The sequence below is a fragment of the Mastomys coucha genome, unplaced genomic scaffold, assembly GCF_008632895.1.
Source record: "Mastomys coucha isolate ucsf_1 unplaced genomic scaffold, UCSF_Mcou_1 pScaffold20, whole genome shotgun sequence".
In the NCBI taxonomy this organism is placed as follows: domain Eukaryota; kingdom Metazoa; phylum Chordata; class Mammalia; order Rodentia; family Muridae; genus Mastomys; species Mastomys coucha.
In genome coordinates, this window is record NW_022196903.1 from 115,752,887 (window position 1) to 115,768,407 (window position 15,521).

The 15,521-nt window shown below is 40.5% G+C and overlaps 1 protein-coding gene across 6 annotated transcripts in view; it reads right to left on the reverse strand.

Annotated features, from left to right (window-relative positions):
• The window catches only part of Rimklb (ribosomal modification protein rimK like family member B), a 37,327-nt gene that overhangs the window by 5,692 nt on the left and 16,114 nt on the right, over positions 1 to 15,521 (reverse strand). For all 6 annotated transcript variants that reach the window (XM_031383305.1, XM_031383303.1, XM_031383300.1 and 3 more), the window contains exons 2-5: positions 13,230 to 13,455; positions 4,797 to 5,027; positions 1,729 to 1,815; positions 40 to 243 (exon numbers count right to left, since the gene is read on the reverse strand). In XM_031383305.1, the coding sequence (XP_031239165.1) occupies positions 40 to 243; positions 1,729 to 1,815; positions 4,797 to 5,027; positions 13,230 to 13,404 (697 nt within the window). In that variant the 5' untranslated portion in view covers positions 13,405 to 13,455. The remainder of the gene's footprint in view (positions 1 to 39; positions 244 to 1,728; positions 1,816 to 4,796; positions 5,028 to 13,229; positions 13,456 to 15,521) is intronic.

Sequence of the window (15,521 nt, forward strand, 5' to 3'; positions counted from 1 at the left end):
TCCCATGTGGAAAGCAGAGAGACGATGCAGTATCTTTACCTAGCGAACAGTTGCTTTGCATCCTTCCATCTGTTGAACAACGTAACATGGTGCCAACTACACGGCCTCCCACAACAATGACTCGTACATCTCTCCCATGAGACTCTTTAATATATTTCTGGAACAAATATGGAGCTTCATGCCGAATAAGATGGCTTAGATCCGCTAAATGGTGTTTATCTCGTGCCAAGAAAACAGCTTTGCCTAAGATTTAAAAAGAATAAAAATAAACAATACATGTAAATCATGAAACTGGATAGGTGATAAATATATATTCTTGGGTCCCAATATACTCCTTCAGAACCAATTGTACTTGTTTTTATAGTATTCTTTGACTAAAGTGATTTAGTTATCATTACTGAGATAATGTGAAAAATGTACTCCAACTTAATGATCTCCTATGATTTTCCCCAAACAAAAACTGATGGTTAACTATTAACCTTAAGTTTATAATGTAGAGGACCTGCACTGTATTCTTCCAAAGGTTAGCCAATTTAGCTCATTCTTTAGCAAAACCCTCTCCCCTGACTTAAATACACCTAACTATTATATATTAACAATCTATTACAACACAGTAACATAGAAATATCATAGATAACTTGTCTCTGAGCTGTCCAGTCTGCTCCATTGCTTTATTTGTTTATCTTTATGCCAGTAGAAGTAGCTCTTTCTAACATGTGGCTCTAAGTTCTTCCCTGGGGGAACTGATTCTATGTTCCTTTTTGCTGACTTCAAACACTAAGTTGCAAACAGCATGCAGCTTTTTTGTTCGTTGCGCATTCATCATAGGAGATCCAGGTCCTTAGCTACCATATTAGAGAAGCAGATGAACAACAAATTCCATGGCTTTGGCTGAATATTGAACCACATGTCCCAGTCAAGGTACTACAACACATCATATCCTTGTATTTATTATACTTTCTGCTTAAACTTAAACAGTACCTACCACAGCAACAGGAATCAGGCTGCAAATACAATGGCTAGAAATAGACTGCTGTCCCAGGAACAGAGCCTAGCTGTGGCAGACAGAACGGCAATGCGCATATATAAAAAGCTGGCACTTTCGCCAAAAACATTTTAAGGTAACAAACCTTAGATTTTTGGCTAACCTACCATCACAGTGCAAGTATCTTCAAAAAGAATGTTATACAATATACTGATAAATACTGGGGGATGACAACCAGACAGTGACTCAGAGAAAAGACCTAGTAAAACATCATTCACGAAAGAATGAGTCAAGACATTTAGTAAAGAACTATTTGTCCATGTTCCTAAGCCCTCATGTGATTTTTGCATTTAAAGGTCACTGAATAGTTAGTATGATGCAGAAAATTTCAACAAAGCTAGTGTCTAGAATGCAGTGTGATTAATTTACTAAACTATTTTATCAATTCTGCCTTAGACATTCAACCTTGGGGGTAGGAATGCTTCAACTTAGGCTACTCTTTACTGCTGGGAGTGACACTAACCTGGGATTTATGTTTGCATGCCAACACCTCTACTATAACCTCTAAACAGAGGCAGCATCTCACTCAATGGAAGTTTTGGAAATCTCTTGTAAGTTTGTGGTCTCGTACACTTGTTGGTTGGTCTTCAATTATTCTTCAGAAGTCTTGATCCAAACATCCCCCTTCTTAATTTGCCAAAGCAATTTCAAAACAAAATACCATATCCACAAATCTTACCCACCTCTGTGACCCCGAGTATTCTTCACTACCATTGGGAACTCCAGTGCTTCCGCTTCATCAATCATTTTAGCAAAGTTTTCGTGGCCACCTGGTTTGAGAGAAAAAATTAATTGGCTAGTAGGGACCAATTTTAAGCACAGCACAAGAAAGGCAGAAGGTTAAGAGACCGAAGGCTAATATCTGTTTTTCTTGAAGAAATTATGTCTATCTGTTGAAAACAGCACTTTGGAGGATAGAGATGGCTCAGTATAAGCACTGACTACTCTTCCAGAAGACCTAGTTAATTCCCAGTGCCCACATGGCAGTTCAACTGTTCAAAACTCCAGTTTCAGAGGATCTAATGTCCACTTCCGATCTCCACTGGCAGTACTCGCCTGGTGCAGACATGCATGCAAACAAAACACCCATAGACAAAATAATAAAATTTTAAGAACTGCAGTGTGTGTGTGTGTGTAAATATAAATAAAACTATCTACACCTATATCTTAAAAGTGTTTTCCTCTAGTGGTTGCATAGTTTCAGGTCTTATACTGAGATTTTGATCCCTTCTGAAGTTATTTTTCTGCAGGGGGAAAACAGAGATTTAGTTTCTTCTACTTGTGGCTATTCAGCATTCCCAGTCTGCAACAGTCTCGTCTCCAATGCATGTTCCTAGACATTTTTTTCTGCTGAGAATCAGATGGATATAGCTAAATGAGTTATCTGAGCCCCTATTATACCCAAAATCTACACATCTGTTTTTGTCCCAGTGCTTCACTAGGTTCTGTTCTGTGTGTAGCACTATGGATTTAACCCAATTTCACATATGCTAAACAAGCATTCTTACCAGGCTGTATCTGCAACACTCTACTTTTTACTGTAGACAATTACCAAAGCTTGCCTTGAACTTACTCATAGTCCAAGCTGTGCTTAACATGTAATTTCCCTGCCTCTACCTCCTGAGTAGCTGGAATTACTGGCCTGTACCACTAGGCCTAGCATCCCACTCTTCAAACATATGATTTCTTTCTTATCTCTGTTATGAATCAGAGGTGCTCCTACAGTGAGCATTCACTGGTAAATCTTGCTTATGTTTTCATTGCTCTAGAAACAAAATGATGGAGCAGCAAGATGAAAACAAGAATAACCAGTAGCTATAAAGAGAGTCAGCATGACAGCAGACAAAGGTCAGTCAAAGAGGCTGTGGCATCAGGACAATGTCAACCACCTGAAATGTACAGAAATTAAGAGTTTAATCCTTCCCCATTAAAGGTACAATTATAACTGTCCAGTGAGCAGTTTCCTCCTCCCAAACCAAGATGCCAAGAGCATGAGGAAATCAGCTCACACTAACTTTATAATTTATGTAAATACTAAAAGCAGTAACTGTATTGGCACACGCATATGGGGCTCCCTTTTTTATAGTAAGACAATGAATTCGTTTTAAGAGCTGGAGAGATGGCTCAGCGGTTAAGAGCACTGACTGCTCTTCCAAAGGTCCTGAGTTCAAATGCCAGCAACCACATGGTGGCTCACAACCACCTGTAATGAAATCTGACTTTCTCTTCTGGGGTGTCTGAAGACAGCTACAGTGTACTTACATATAACAATAAATAAATCTTAAAAAACCAAACTCATTAAACCTTCAAGCATTCTGAGCATTATTTGAAGAAATGCTTTTGTAGAAAATTAATGTATTTAATCTCATCCCTCAGGAGGCTGAGTCAGGAAAATCTGAGTTCAAGGCCAGCCTGGTTTACAGAGGACAGCCAGGGCTACACAGAAAAGCCCTGTCTCAAAAAAAAAAAGCTGGGTGACATGGCACAATCCAACAACTGTAGCACCAAAGAAGCAGAGGCTGGAGGACTTGAGGAAAGCCTAGTTACAGAACAAGTTCAAGGCTATGAGCCTTAAACAAAATCAACAGTAGTCACTCACAATGTGCCTCCTGGATGTTTGCTATGGGCAGGTGATCAAGTACAAACACCATGAGAAGCTTCTCATGTTTATTATGGCCATGATATTTATATTTCACTTTAGTGATAATGCACATCTGTTTGACTCTGTCACAGAGTTTAAGTGCTGCTTCACAGCATACCACCCATCTTTATTAAGGTCATTTTCTTAAACAATACAAAAATATTATGCTATGAAAAACCCAAGGCCTGCAGGATATTTCTGACCTACTGCTTGATTTCACAATAGTTTTATTTGAACACAGAAGTACTCATTTGTTTAAGCACTGTAGCTAGCAACTTTCACACTACAAGAGTAGTTAGTGATGATAGTCCCTACAAAGAATTTCTGGTCTGTAAAACTAAAGATGCTTACTAACTGGACTTCACAGAAAGCTTATGCTGAACCTTTTAAACCTCATGTCACAAAGCTAACCTTAAAATGTGACTCACAGAGCAGCAGAGAGGGTCCACTGGTTAAGGACATGGCTTCAACTCCCAGCTCCCACATGAGGTTCAAATTGTCTATAATTCCAGCTCTAGGATACCCAAATGACCTCTTCTGGCTTCTGAGGGCACTGCATGCATGTAGTGCAAATGTATATATGAAAGCATTCACACACATAAGAAAAGTAAACATGATGAAACTTCTTGCCTAGGACATTTCTGTGGCTTGCGATAGATTCTAGGCTGGCCTAGAACTCAAATCTCCCTGACTTTCTCTTCACCACAACTATCTGAAAGTTACTTTATAAGATAAGCTCTTCCAAGTTCAATCAGTTGTCTATTAAATATGGGATTAAACACCTTTCTATGCATTTCTGTGTATATATGTAATGCATGCACTACTCCATGTGTATATCATAGAAGGATGCTAAGTGTCTTATTCCATCACTAGAAAGTGCCTTATTCCCTGAGACAGTGTGTCTCACTGATCCTGGAGCTACGCTGGTAGCTCAGTGATCTCCTGTCCATCCTGCACAGCACTGAGGCTACAAGATACATGGACACATCCATTTTTCACAGGAGTGCATGCTATCTGAACTCAGGTTCTCATATTGGTAAAGTAAACACTCTTACCTACAGCGCCATCTCTTTAGTCCCCCAAAAGATATATTCTTCTCTGTGAACTCACCGTAAGAAAAAGTATCTGGCAGAGGTACCCCATGGCCAGCTAACTCTTGAAATGTCCAGAATTTATTAACGCAGTTCAGGATGGCTTGAGGTCGGTTCATCAGTCGGCATCCCATCTTCTCTAGGTGGCGCAAAACAGTAATATCACTATCACTCTGCACCCATGGGGTGGGAACTCTCACTACCACCACCTGTGGGTAGGCAGAGATTAGCTCTCCATTGATCCGCAGACCTGAAACAACAGTGAAGCTGACATCACTGGAAGGAGCATTGACAACCCTGTAATCCACTCATGGACTCAGACTGGCAGGTCTGAGGCCAAGGCCTGGACTAGAGAGTGACATGCTAATTTTTTCTTTTTCTTTTTTTTTCCGAAACAGGGTTTCTCTGTATAGCCCTGGCTGTCCTGGAACTCACTCTGTAGACCAGGCTAGCTAACTTTTTCTTTGCACGTTCTTTACTATTTAAAAAGTGATTATATTTTCAATATAATCCCAACCCAAATCTCCATCTCATTCACAGAAATAGAAAAAACTAACCTCAAATTCTTATGAAACCACAAAGATCCCACACAACCAAAACAAACAAACAAACAAACAGACAACCCCAATGCTGGAGTGATTTGCCATTCTAGATCTTTAATATATACTATAGAGCCATAGTAATAAAGAGTATGATACTAGCAAAAAACAAAAACAAAACAGATATGCAGATCAATGGAACAAAACCAAAGATCCAAAACACAAGAACACACAACCTCAGTCATTTAATATTAGACAATGGTACCAAAAGCATTTGCTGGAGAAAATAAAACATCTTCAATAAATGGTATCAGGAAAACTGGATGTCCACATGCAGAAGAATGACATTAGACCCCTATCTAACACCTCACACAAAAACTAAGTCTAAGTGGATTAAAGACCTAAGCCTGAACCCTGAACCCTGAGACTGCTAGAAGAAAACACATAGTACCTTGCAGGATATGGGTGTTTAGGAAAGGACTAAGCAGGGCTCTGTTTGCCCAAGAATTAAGACCAAGAACTAAGTCCAAGAACTGACAAGTAGAATATCAGAAAACCTTTTCATACCAGGCACTTGGGAGGCAGAGGCAGGCAGATTTCTGAGTTCAAGGCCAGGCTGGTCTACAGAGTGAGTTCCAGGATAGCCAGGGCTACATAGAGAAACCGTTTCAAAAAAAACAAAACAAACAAAAAAATTTTTTTCACAACTAAAGAAACAATCAACTTAAAAAGGTGTGTGTGTGGGGGGGGGGCTGGAGAGATAACTCAGCGGTTAAAAGCACTAACTACTTTTCTAGAGGTCCTGAGTTCAATTCCCACCAACCACCTGGTGGCTCACAACCATCTGTAATGGGATCTGATGCCCTCTTCTGGTGTGTCTTAAGACAGTGAAAGTGTATTCACATATATAAAATAAATAAATTCTTTTTTTTTATTTTTATTTTTTTAAGATTTATTTATTTTATGTGTATGAGTACACTAGCTGTACAGATGGCTCGCTCCGGCCCCGCCTCTGGCATAGTATGCTGTAGCTGTCTTCAGATGCACCAGAAGAGGGCGTCAGATCTCATTATGGATGGTTGTGAGCCACCATGTGGTTGCTGGGATCCGAACTCAGGACCTTAGGAAGAGCAGTCAGTGCTCTTACCCACTGAGCCATCTCACCAGCCCAATAAATAAATTCTTAAACAAAAAGAGACTGTCAGCTGTGGACCACTGCACCCTGGTCACAGTTAAAAGCAGTCAGGGTAATTATTAAAAAGGAAAAAAAAAGAGAGAAGAAGAAATTTTGAGCTATACATTTCTGACAAAGAAGTAATAATTAGAATATAAAAACAGAACAATGGGAAACAAAACAAAACAAAACAAATTAACAATAACAACAACAAAAACGTCAAGTAATCCATCTGAAAAATGGGCCTGGGAACACTGATCCTGGCCATGGAAGCACATGCCTTTGATCACAGCACTCAGGAGGGAGAGGCAGAAGAAGCTCTTGTGAGTTTGAGGCCAGTCTGGTCTACATAGCAATTTCCAGGACAGTGAGGGCTACAAAGAGAGACCCTGTCTCAAAAAGAACAGCAAAAACAAAATAAATTATGTTTGAAATAAATAAATAAATATGTTTATTATCCCCATCAAGTAGGAAAATGCAAATCAAAACTTTGTGATTCTTATCCCAGCCAGAATGGCACAGAACAAACGCTGACCGGTGAGGGAAAAGGGAGCCACCATTCACTACAAAATGGTCCAAGCTCTCCTTCAGTATGGAGAACTCTCCAAAAGCTAACCATAAATCTACCATCTGACCCACTCCACTCTCCTGACACCTGCTCAGCTATGCCCCTTAGCTCTATTCACAACAGTCAGAAAACACAAACTGCAACAAGTGGGTAATGAGATGTGGTACATACGCACTGTGGAGTGCTGGCAAGGGGCTGGGGGCTGGGCCAGCTCTCCTGCTTGCAAACCCTTGGGGCTGGCTCATCCATGCCTTCACCATTATCATCATGATGGAAAACATGGCAGCCTGTGGGCAGACATAGTGCTGGTCTCTAGTCTTTGTTGAGAGAGGCACAGCAGAGGGAACTCCTGGCATAGCAGCTGGTACTAGTGACTCCCGCTGACTCATGACTGGACTGATGGTATCCTGACACTATTGAACTGGACTGCTGGTATCCTGGCAACAAAGACTGGAATCACCCCAAAGAACTTCTAAACAGATCCACATCCCCTTGTCTTATTTACCATCTTTTCTCCCCTACCTTTGGACAGTGGGCTAGAAGCGGGGCAGCTGCATTTGAGAACCCTTATTAAAGTAGGTTTTTAAAAATCTAAGCCTACAACCCAGTTACAATTCCCAGCATCCACTCATTTAAGGAGAAATGATCTACATTTTTTCAAAGGAAACTTCCCTATCTTAAGTATTTTAGTTACAAAGGGGGAAATACTTTTTTTAAAGCTAAGCAAGGAGAAACCAGCTTAAGATCACCAGCAATAAAAGATAATGACACCCTGCTTCACGTGCCTTAGGGAGGAGGGCACAAGACTTCTGTATTATCCATCCCTAGAGAAATGGCTGAGTAGCAAGAAGCACTGGCTGCTCTTTCCAGAGGGTTCAATTCTCAACACACTCATCTGTAAGTCCAGTCCCAGGGGATCCAACACTCTCTTCTGGACTCTGTAGGCACTTCATGTATGTGGTATACATACATGCATACATACATACATACATGCATGCATACATGCAGGCAAAACTCCCACATACACCATATACACAGAAATAAAAATATTTATTTTTATTCAGTGGACTAGAGCACTTATTGCTCTTACAGAGGACCAGGGTTCAATTCCCAGCACCCATATGGTAGCTTACAACACGGCTTCTAACACCCTCTTCTGACCTCTTTTTGCCCCAGGCATGCATGTGGTAAATATGTGTGTGTGCACATACATACATACGTACATACACACGTACGTGCAGGCACGTAGACATTTTTACAAATTATTCAGACATGTCAAAATTTCTATTCTGCATAACTTAACTGTATTTATTTCCCGAGGGAGGTTGAAGAGAGGGCTCAGTGGTTACATGGCTGCCTTGTCAGAGAAGCTGCGCTTAATTCCCAACTCTCCAATGGCAGTTCTGTCTGCAAGTCCAGTTCCTAGGAATAGAACACTTTCTGGCCTCTTCAGCAACCAGGCATGAAAGTGGTACATACATGCAGGCAAAACAGCCATGCACAAATAAAAACTAGAAAGAAATCCAGGCATTGTATGGGGCTTACCTATAATCCCAGCACTTGGGAGGCAGGAGCAGAGGGATCTTGAGCCAGCATGGTCTACAAAGTAAGATCCAGGCCAGCCAAAGCTACACAGAAAGTCTCAAATAAATATATAAATAGCCATACTGAAAACAAAGGGCCAGATATGTTGGAATAGCCTTGTCAACCTAGCATTTAGGGGGTAGAGGGAAGGAGGATCAAAGGTTCAAGGCTAGCTCAGTTGCATAATGAATTTGGAAGCAACTCTGCTCATACCAGACCCAGCCTCAGAAACAAAACATAAAGCAGTTTCATGGAATCTTATCTTACCTGTATCCTACATCCCCCTTCTGAGTGGAGGCACTGTCTCCCAACAGAACTTGACAACACAGTAACTCTCCTTAGGAACTGAAAGCAATACAGATCTTACTTGCAGTGTTCTGACCTACCGGGGTACTGCAAAAGAACTGACTCCTGTCTCACCTAAGAAGGTTCCCAGGTAGGAAAGCTAAAGGCGCTGCTTTTGAAAGCTATGGGGAAACCTAACGTCAGCAGTTACCTAAAGCAAGCCATTACAGGAATACAGCAACAACCTAGGCCCTGTGACTAAGCGGCAGTGAATAGCTGGGAAATGGAGACACCAAAAACAGAAAGGAAGTCAAAATACTCACAAACCCAAGCAAAACATACTCAGAAAAGACCCAAGTTCTCAAGAACTCTCCTCAAGCCAACGTAAAGGACTTGAATATGTATTTCTCCTAAATACCATTCTCTCTTGAAAAGATACTCAACTTAACCTTGCTCAGTTACACTATATCCAGTGAGATTTACCTAGAGAGTGATTACTTAGTGATCTAACTAAAATGATATTCAACACCAATAAAGCCATAATGAGACAGTATTTCATATCCATTAGAAGAGCCACTATCAAATAAGTTAGACTGGGCATGTAATCAGTGGTGTGTATTTTTATAGCATGCACAAAGTCCTAAGTTCATTTCCAGGACCAAAAAAAAGGAGAGAGGTTGACATTAGATGTACAATACTGGAACCCTGCACACTGCTGATAGGAATCCAAGTAGATAAAATGTAGAGAAAAGCAGTAAAATTAGTGCTTGGCTTTTAGAAGGAAAGTTTGATGTGTGTATATTACAAGAGATGGAAGTCTGCTGAAATCATGCAGCTAGCCAGGCTGCCATTAACGCTGTGATCACTGCACTATCTGAGAGCTAAACTCACAGCCAGCCTGCACTACAGTGAGTTCCAAGCCAGCTTGGCTTACACTGAGACCCTTCACCACCACCAAATACCATGCTCCATGGGATAGAGCAGACACAAAGGCACAGATACTGTCGGTTTTAACTGCCAACCTGACACAACCTGGAGTCTCAGTGAGGACAGTGTGTCTGTGGGTATGTCTGTGGAGAACTGTCTGAATTACCTTAACCAGGGTGAGAAGACTCAGCTCACTAAGGGCAACACCATTCTCTAAGCAGAATTCCTGAGCATAGAAACCAAGCTGAGCACAGCAGTCATGCATTCACTCCAATGATGACTAGTAATCTGAAGTTCCTCCCATGATTTATCTACAATGCCAGACTCAACAGTAGGCTGAAATAAACCCATTTCTCACCTAAGTTGTAGGCTGGGTTTTTGCTGGGGTGTTTCATTACACCAATAGAAGAGTAAAACTTAGTTTGAAGAAAGCAAACAAGCATCGGAAACAGGGTCAGATGTTAATGTGTGTCAGATTTTAAAACACTATTAAGTTGGGCACAGTGGCCCATGCCTCTGATCCCAGCACAAGAGAGGCCAAGACATGAGAATCACCGCAACGTTTAGGCCAATCTGAGTTCCAGGAGTTCCGAGTCAGCCTAGGCTGCAGTGACAGTGACTGACGGCATAAGACCTTCTACAAGAAAAGCAGACAGGGTACAAGAACAGACAGAAACAAACAAAAGCACTACATTCAAAACCACTAATAAAGGTGCCTTTGGGAGAAACTTCACTACACTGGATTTAGCTAAAAAACTGATGGGGCTGGAAAGATAGCTCAGCAGGTAAGAGCACACTGACTGCTCTTCCAAAGGTCATGAATTCAAATCCAGAAACCACATGGTGGCTCAAAACCATCCCTAATGAGATCTGGCGCCCTCTTCTGGTGCATCTGAAGACAGCTACAGTATACTTTCATATAATAATAAATAAATCTTTAAAAAAAAAAGGAACCATTAAAAAATTAATCAGAACTTAATTAACATGACAATCATCTAAAAATGAAAGGTAATTCTTTTTTAAAGGAAAAGATTATCTAAAATCTAAAGGGAAACAATAAGAAATGTAATCCAGCCAGGCGGTGGAGGCGCACACCTTTAATCCCAGCACTTGGGAGGCAGAGGCAGGCGGATTTCTGGGTTTGAAGCCAGCCTGGTCTACAGAGTGAGTCCCAGGACAGCCAGGGCTACACAGAGAAACCCTGTCTCGGAAAAAAAAAAAAAGAGAGAAATGTAATCCATATGTATCAGATATTGCATGTAACTGAAAATTAAACATTAGTTGTCCTCAAGTTAATTATAGGTGTCATTTCAGAGCAGAAAGCTCATAAAAAAAAACAAAAAACAAATATTAATGCCAATAAATTAAATCCAGGAGAGCCACATGTGGTACCCATACCACTAATCTCAGCTCTGAAGGGTAGAAAAAGGAGATTAGACATTTGGGGCCAACCTGGGCTACAATATTCCACATTATAAGCATGCAACATGGAAATCGGCCACTTTTCTGACGAAGGTTGTTTTCATTATCCTTTCTACCCTGACAGGTCAGTTGACACAAGAACTTGACCCAAGTACTCAATTTTGAAAATAAGAAACCTTGCTATCAAATGGGGTGGCTTTGAGATGAAGGAGGAGTCTGAAGTCAAAACCTCAGTCAGTAAAGCTAACAGATAAGCAGGGAAAATAGAATCCTGGCAGCCAAGGACAGAGTCCGACAGGCCCAACTTGGGTTGGCCAACCGACCCCACTTTAGTGTAACAGTACAGTTTAGTTTGGCTCTGTAATTAGGTATATACTGAGGAAAATCTTCCAAAGAAAAAGGACTTGAAAAACATTATTTTTAATAAAAAAGAGAAAAACAGAGTTCTGTGAAAGAAGCTGTTTCGTCACCTTCCTACAGGAGGTATACTATACAGGTATACTACACAGGGATGAAGAGTTGGTTCAGCAGTAAAAAGCACTTGTTGCTCTTGAGAGAGACCAGGGTTTGATGTCCAGCACCCACATGATAGCTCAAAATCTTCCCAGGGGATCCAATGTATTCTTCTGACCGCCAGACACCAGGCATATACCTGTTATACATACATACATGCAGACAAAACACCCATGCACATAAAGTAATGATCTAAAAATATTAAAAATTTAAGTATAAAAATGCCTAGATCCACAAGAGGTACACAAATGAAGGATCCCTGCCAAGGAACTGTCCTGCTCACAATCGAGGTGACTTTCACCACATGAAGTAACCTAGTTAAGGAGATGCCTCACAAGAACTCACAGAAGCACATCTTTTGGTCCTGTGAAGCTGACCATCATCTATCTAGTCATGTAGGCTAACCATCACAATGAGTGATGTCCAATTCTACCTCCCGAATGTTGGTTACCTAGCAGTCATTTTTAAAGGTTGGAAAATGAGAGGTGTCAGGTATGGGAGGCACATGCCTTTACTTCCAGTGTTTGAGAGGTAGAGGCAGCCTGGTCTCAGAGTGGGTTCCATGACAGCCAGGGCTACACAAAGAAACCCTGTCCTGGAGGTGGAAAATGAAGAAGAAGAGGGAGGAGGAAGAAAAGGAGAAGAAAAAGAAGCAGAAAAGCAGCAGCAGCAGAGCGCAGTAGCAACAAAAGGCTACCCCCAGATTTGTTTATTTATAGTTATTCTGTATGTGGGGACAAGTTCTTTATCGCATAGCTGTCTGGCTAGCCATACCTCTACTGGCATGAGCCACTATGCCCATTATCTTTTGAACACATGTGAAACATTAGAAATGCATGTACCACCTGCTGAGCAGAACATAAAATACTCTACCATCTAATAGGTTATTTTAATTAATGCTGCAGATATTATCTAAAGGGAAAAAAATCACACAAAGAATTTCCATTAGTTAAAGGAACTTTCCTTAGTTATTTAAATCTTGTAGATAAATATTTATTTTTTGCTTTTTTTTTTTTTAGATTTATTTATTATTACACATAAGTACACTGTAACTGTTTTCAGACACACCAGAAGAGAATGTCAGATCTCATTACAGATGGTTGTGAGCCACCATGTAGTTGCTGGGAATTGAACTCAGGATCTTTGGAAGATCAGTCAGTGCTCGTAACCGCTGAGCCATATCTCCAGCCCCTATTTTTTGCTTTTTTAAAGACAGAGTTTCTCTGTGTAGTCCTTGCTGTCCTAGAACTCCCTTTATACACCAGACTGGCCTTGAACTCAGAGATCTCCGGCTCTTTCGCACGTGATACAGTTAGGGGCTATTAGAGCGCCTATGTCTTCTATGAACAGACTCGCAATGTGAGGGGCAGTACTTATAATAAGGCTTGTCCTCGCTATTCCACAAACAGATGCACTACAAGAGGATTTGTATAGTCTTACCCAGATTTCCTTGCTCGACTGTCAGCACCACCTCGTCCATCACCACAGCCCTAAAGTCCAATTCCTCTTCACAACATTTGGCCTTCAACGCCCGTAAGATCTCTTTCTGTGGGTAGTCTTCCCTGATGCGACGATCTGTCAAGAACCACAGCTTACCAGTCACTGAGCTACACATCTCGGTCTGCTTGTTCTTCCTTTTGCTGGATTAGTTGATGTGAACTTTTATCTAGATGGGAAAGAAAATACACATGAGATTGATGAAATCATCTAGGTTGTTGGATTTCACAGATAAATTCTGTAGTTCTATGCTAACTAAACACACAAGTAGAGAGGAATTATTTCCAGCTAATTTGACTACTTAGGCACAGGAGGATCGGGAACTCAATGTCATATTTGGCTGCATAGAGACTAAGGCCAACCTCAGCAACCCTGTTTCAAACAAATGCCTTGTCCCTGCTGGTAAACCAGTAAAGATATGGACATCATCTCAGAAAATAAAATTTCCCCATTTCCCCTGGGAAAGCTAGAACATAGCAGGTCACACAGCACAGACTTTCAGTACAATTTCCCTGTACTATTATTATAGAATTTTGTCTGGGAATTATACTTAATCTGATTGCCTATTTGTACTATTTCACCCTTCCATTAAAATTCCAATTCTGTGGGTTGTAAAGATGGTTCAACAGTTAAACCTAAATTTAATCCCAGTTCCATTCAATACCCTCCTGGTATCACATGTGGGCAACAGGCAAGCATAAACTGCAAAAAGTATACATGCAAAACATTCATTCACTTAATAAACCTAAAAAAATTTTTAACAATAATACAAAATCTAATTCCCAGCTGAACATGGCGGTGTGCACCTTTAATCCCAATACTCAGGAGGCATAGACAGGCGGGTCCCTGGGGGCCAGTTCAGGACAGCCCGAGCTACAGAGAAACCCTGTCTTGGAAAAAGAAACTCCCTTCCCTTCCTAGCATGAAGACTGTATAAATGGTCAGCAATATCCTACTTCCCCATCAGTAGGTAACCGACTAAGTCTGCATTTTTATTTGTAGTTTTAAATTCCCCCTTGCTCTTTTACATTATCAATAATAAAAACTTGTATTACTACATAAGCAAACTCAGCATCTTAGGTAATGACTTAATAAAATGTGAATGAGTGTCTGTCTGCATGTTTGTTACCAGGTTCGTACCTGGTGCTATGGGGGCTAAGAAAGCAGACAGCCTGGAAATGAAATCACAGATGCTGTGAGCTACCATGTGGGTGATGGGAAATAACCTGGGTCGTCTGCAAGAGTAGCAAATGCTCTGAACATCTACAGGTTTGACAATTTTCCCTTGCAAATTTCAGCATTAGCATGCCAATATAGCATACAAGGCTTAAAAATGAAGTTCCTTTAATCACAGAAAAGTTGTTGTTTTCAGTGTTTAAGGCTATCTAGATCTTTTTTTTTTTTTCAAAAAAGAAAGAGTCTCCATATGTAGCTCAAACTGGCCTTGACCTTACTGCACTCCAACCCTGCTCCCACCCCCACTACCAGAGCTGGGAATATAGGCAAATGTCACCATATCCAGCTCTACATTCTTTACACTATGACTTTATTTTCTCAAATTTCTAATTCTCCTACTACACTAAAGCTAAAAATAGTTACTTTTTTCACCTTTCAAATAATTTTGAAAGCTTAGGCATCCTAGTGCCTATTTCCAATTTTCTTAATAAAAAATATTCTCAAAATTCAAAATACTTGAAATTTATGAAGACTTAGGAATTTTTTTTTTGTTGTTTTTTTTTTGTTTGTTTGTTTGTTTTGTTTTTGAGACAAGGTTTCTCTGTGTATCCCTGGCTGTCCTGGAACTCACTCTGTAGACCAGGCTGGCCTCGAACTCAGAAATCCACCTGCCTCTGCCTCCCAAGTGCTAGGATTAAAGGTGTGTGCCACCACCGCCCGGCTAGGATTTTCAATAAGCTATAAGTATCCACTGCAGAATGATAGCATTTTTTCAAAACTATAAAGTTTAACATTGAAAAATAAAAGTCAATGAAAAAAATTTAAGGATACTATGTTCCCCCTCTTTCTGAGTCTGTGGTCTCAAGGGTTAAAAAAATAGGAAAGGGGGGAATGGCAGTATGTTAATATGGAACAGAATCTGTATATTACAATAGATGATAAATTTTAATACTGTTTAAACAGTCTAGAAATGGCTACAGGTTGTGTTCAAATGATGACATCCACTTGTATGTGAGAAATGTAAGCTAGATTGGTTTATGGAGACTAATAACCGTATCT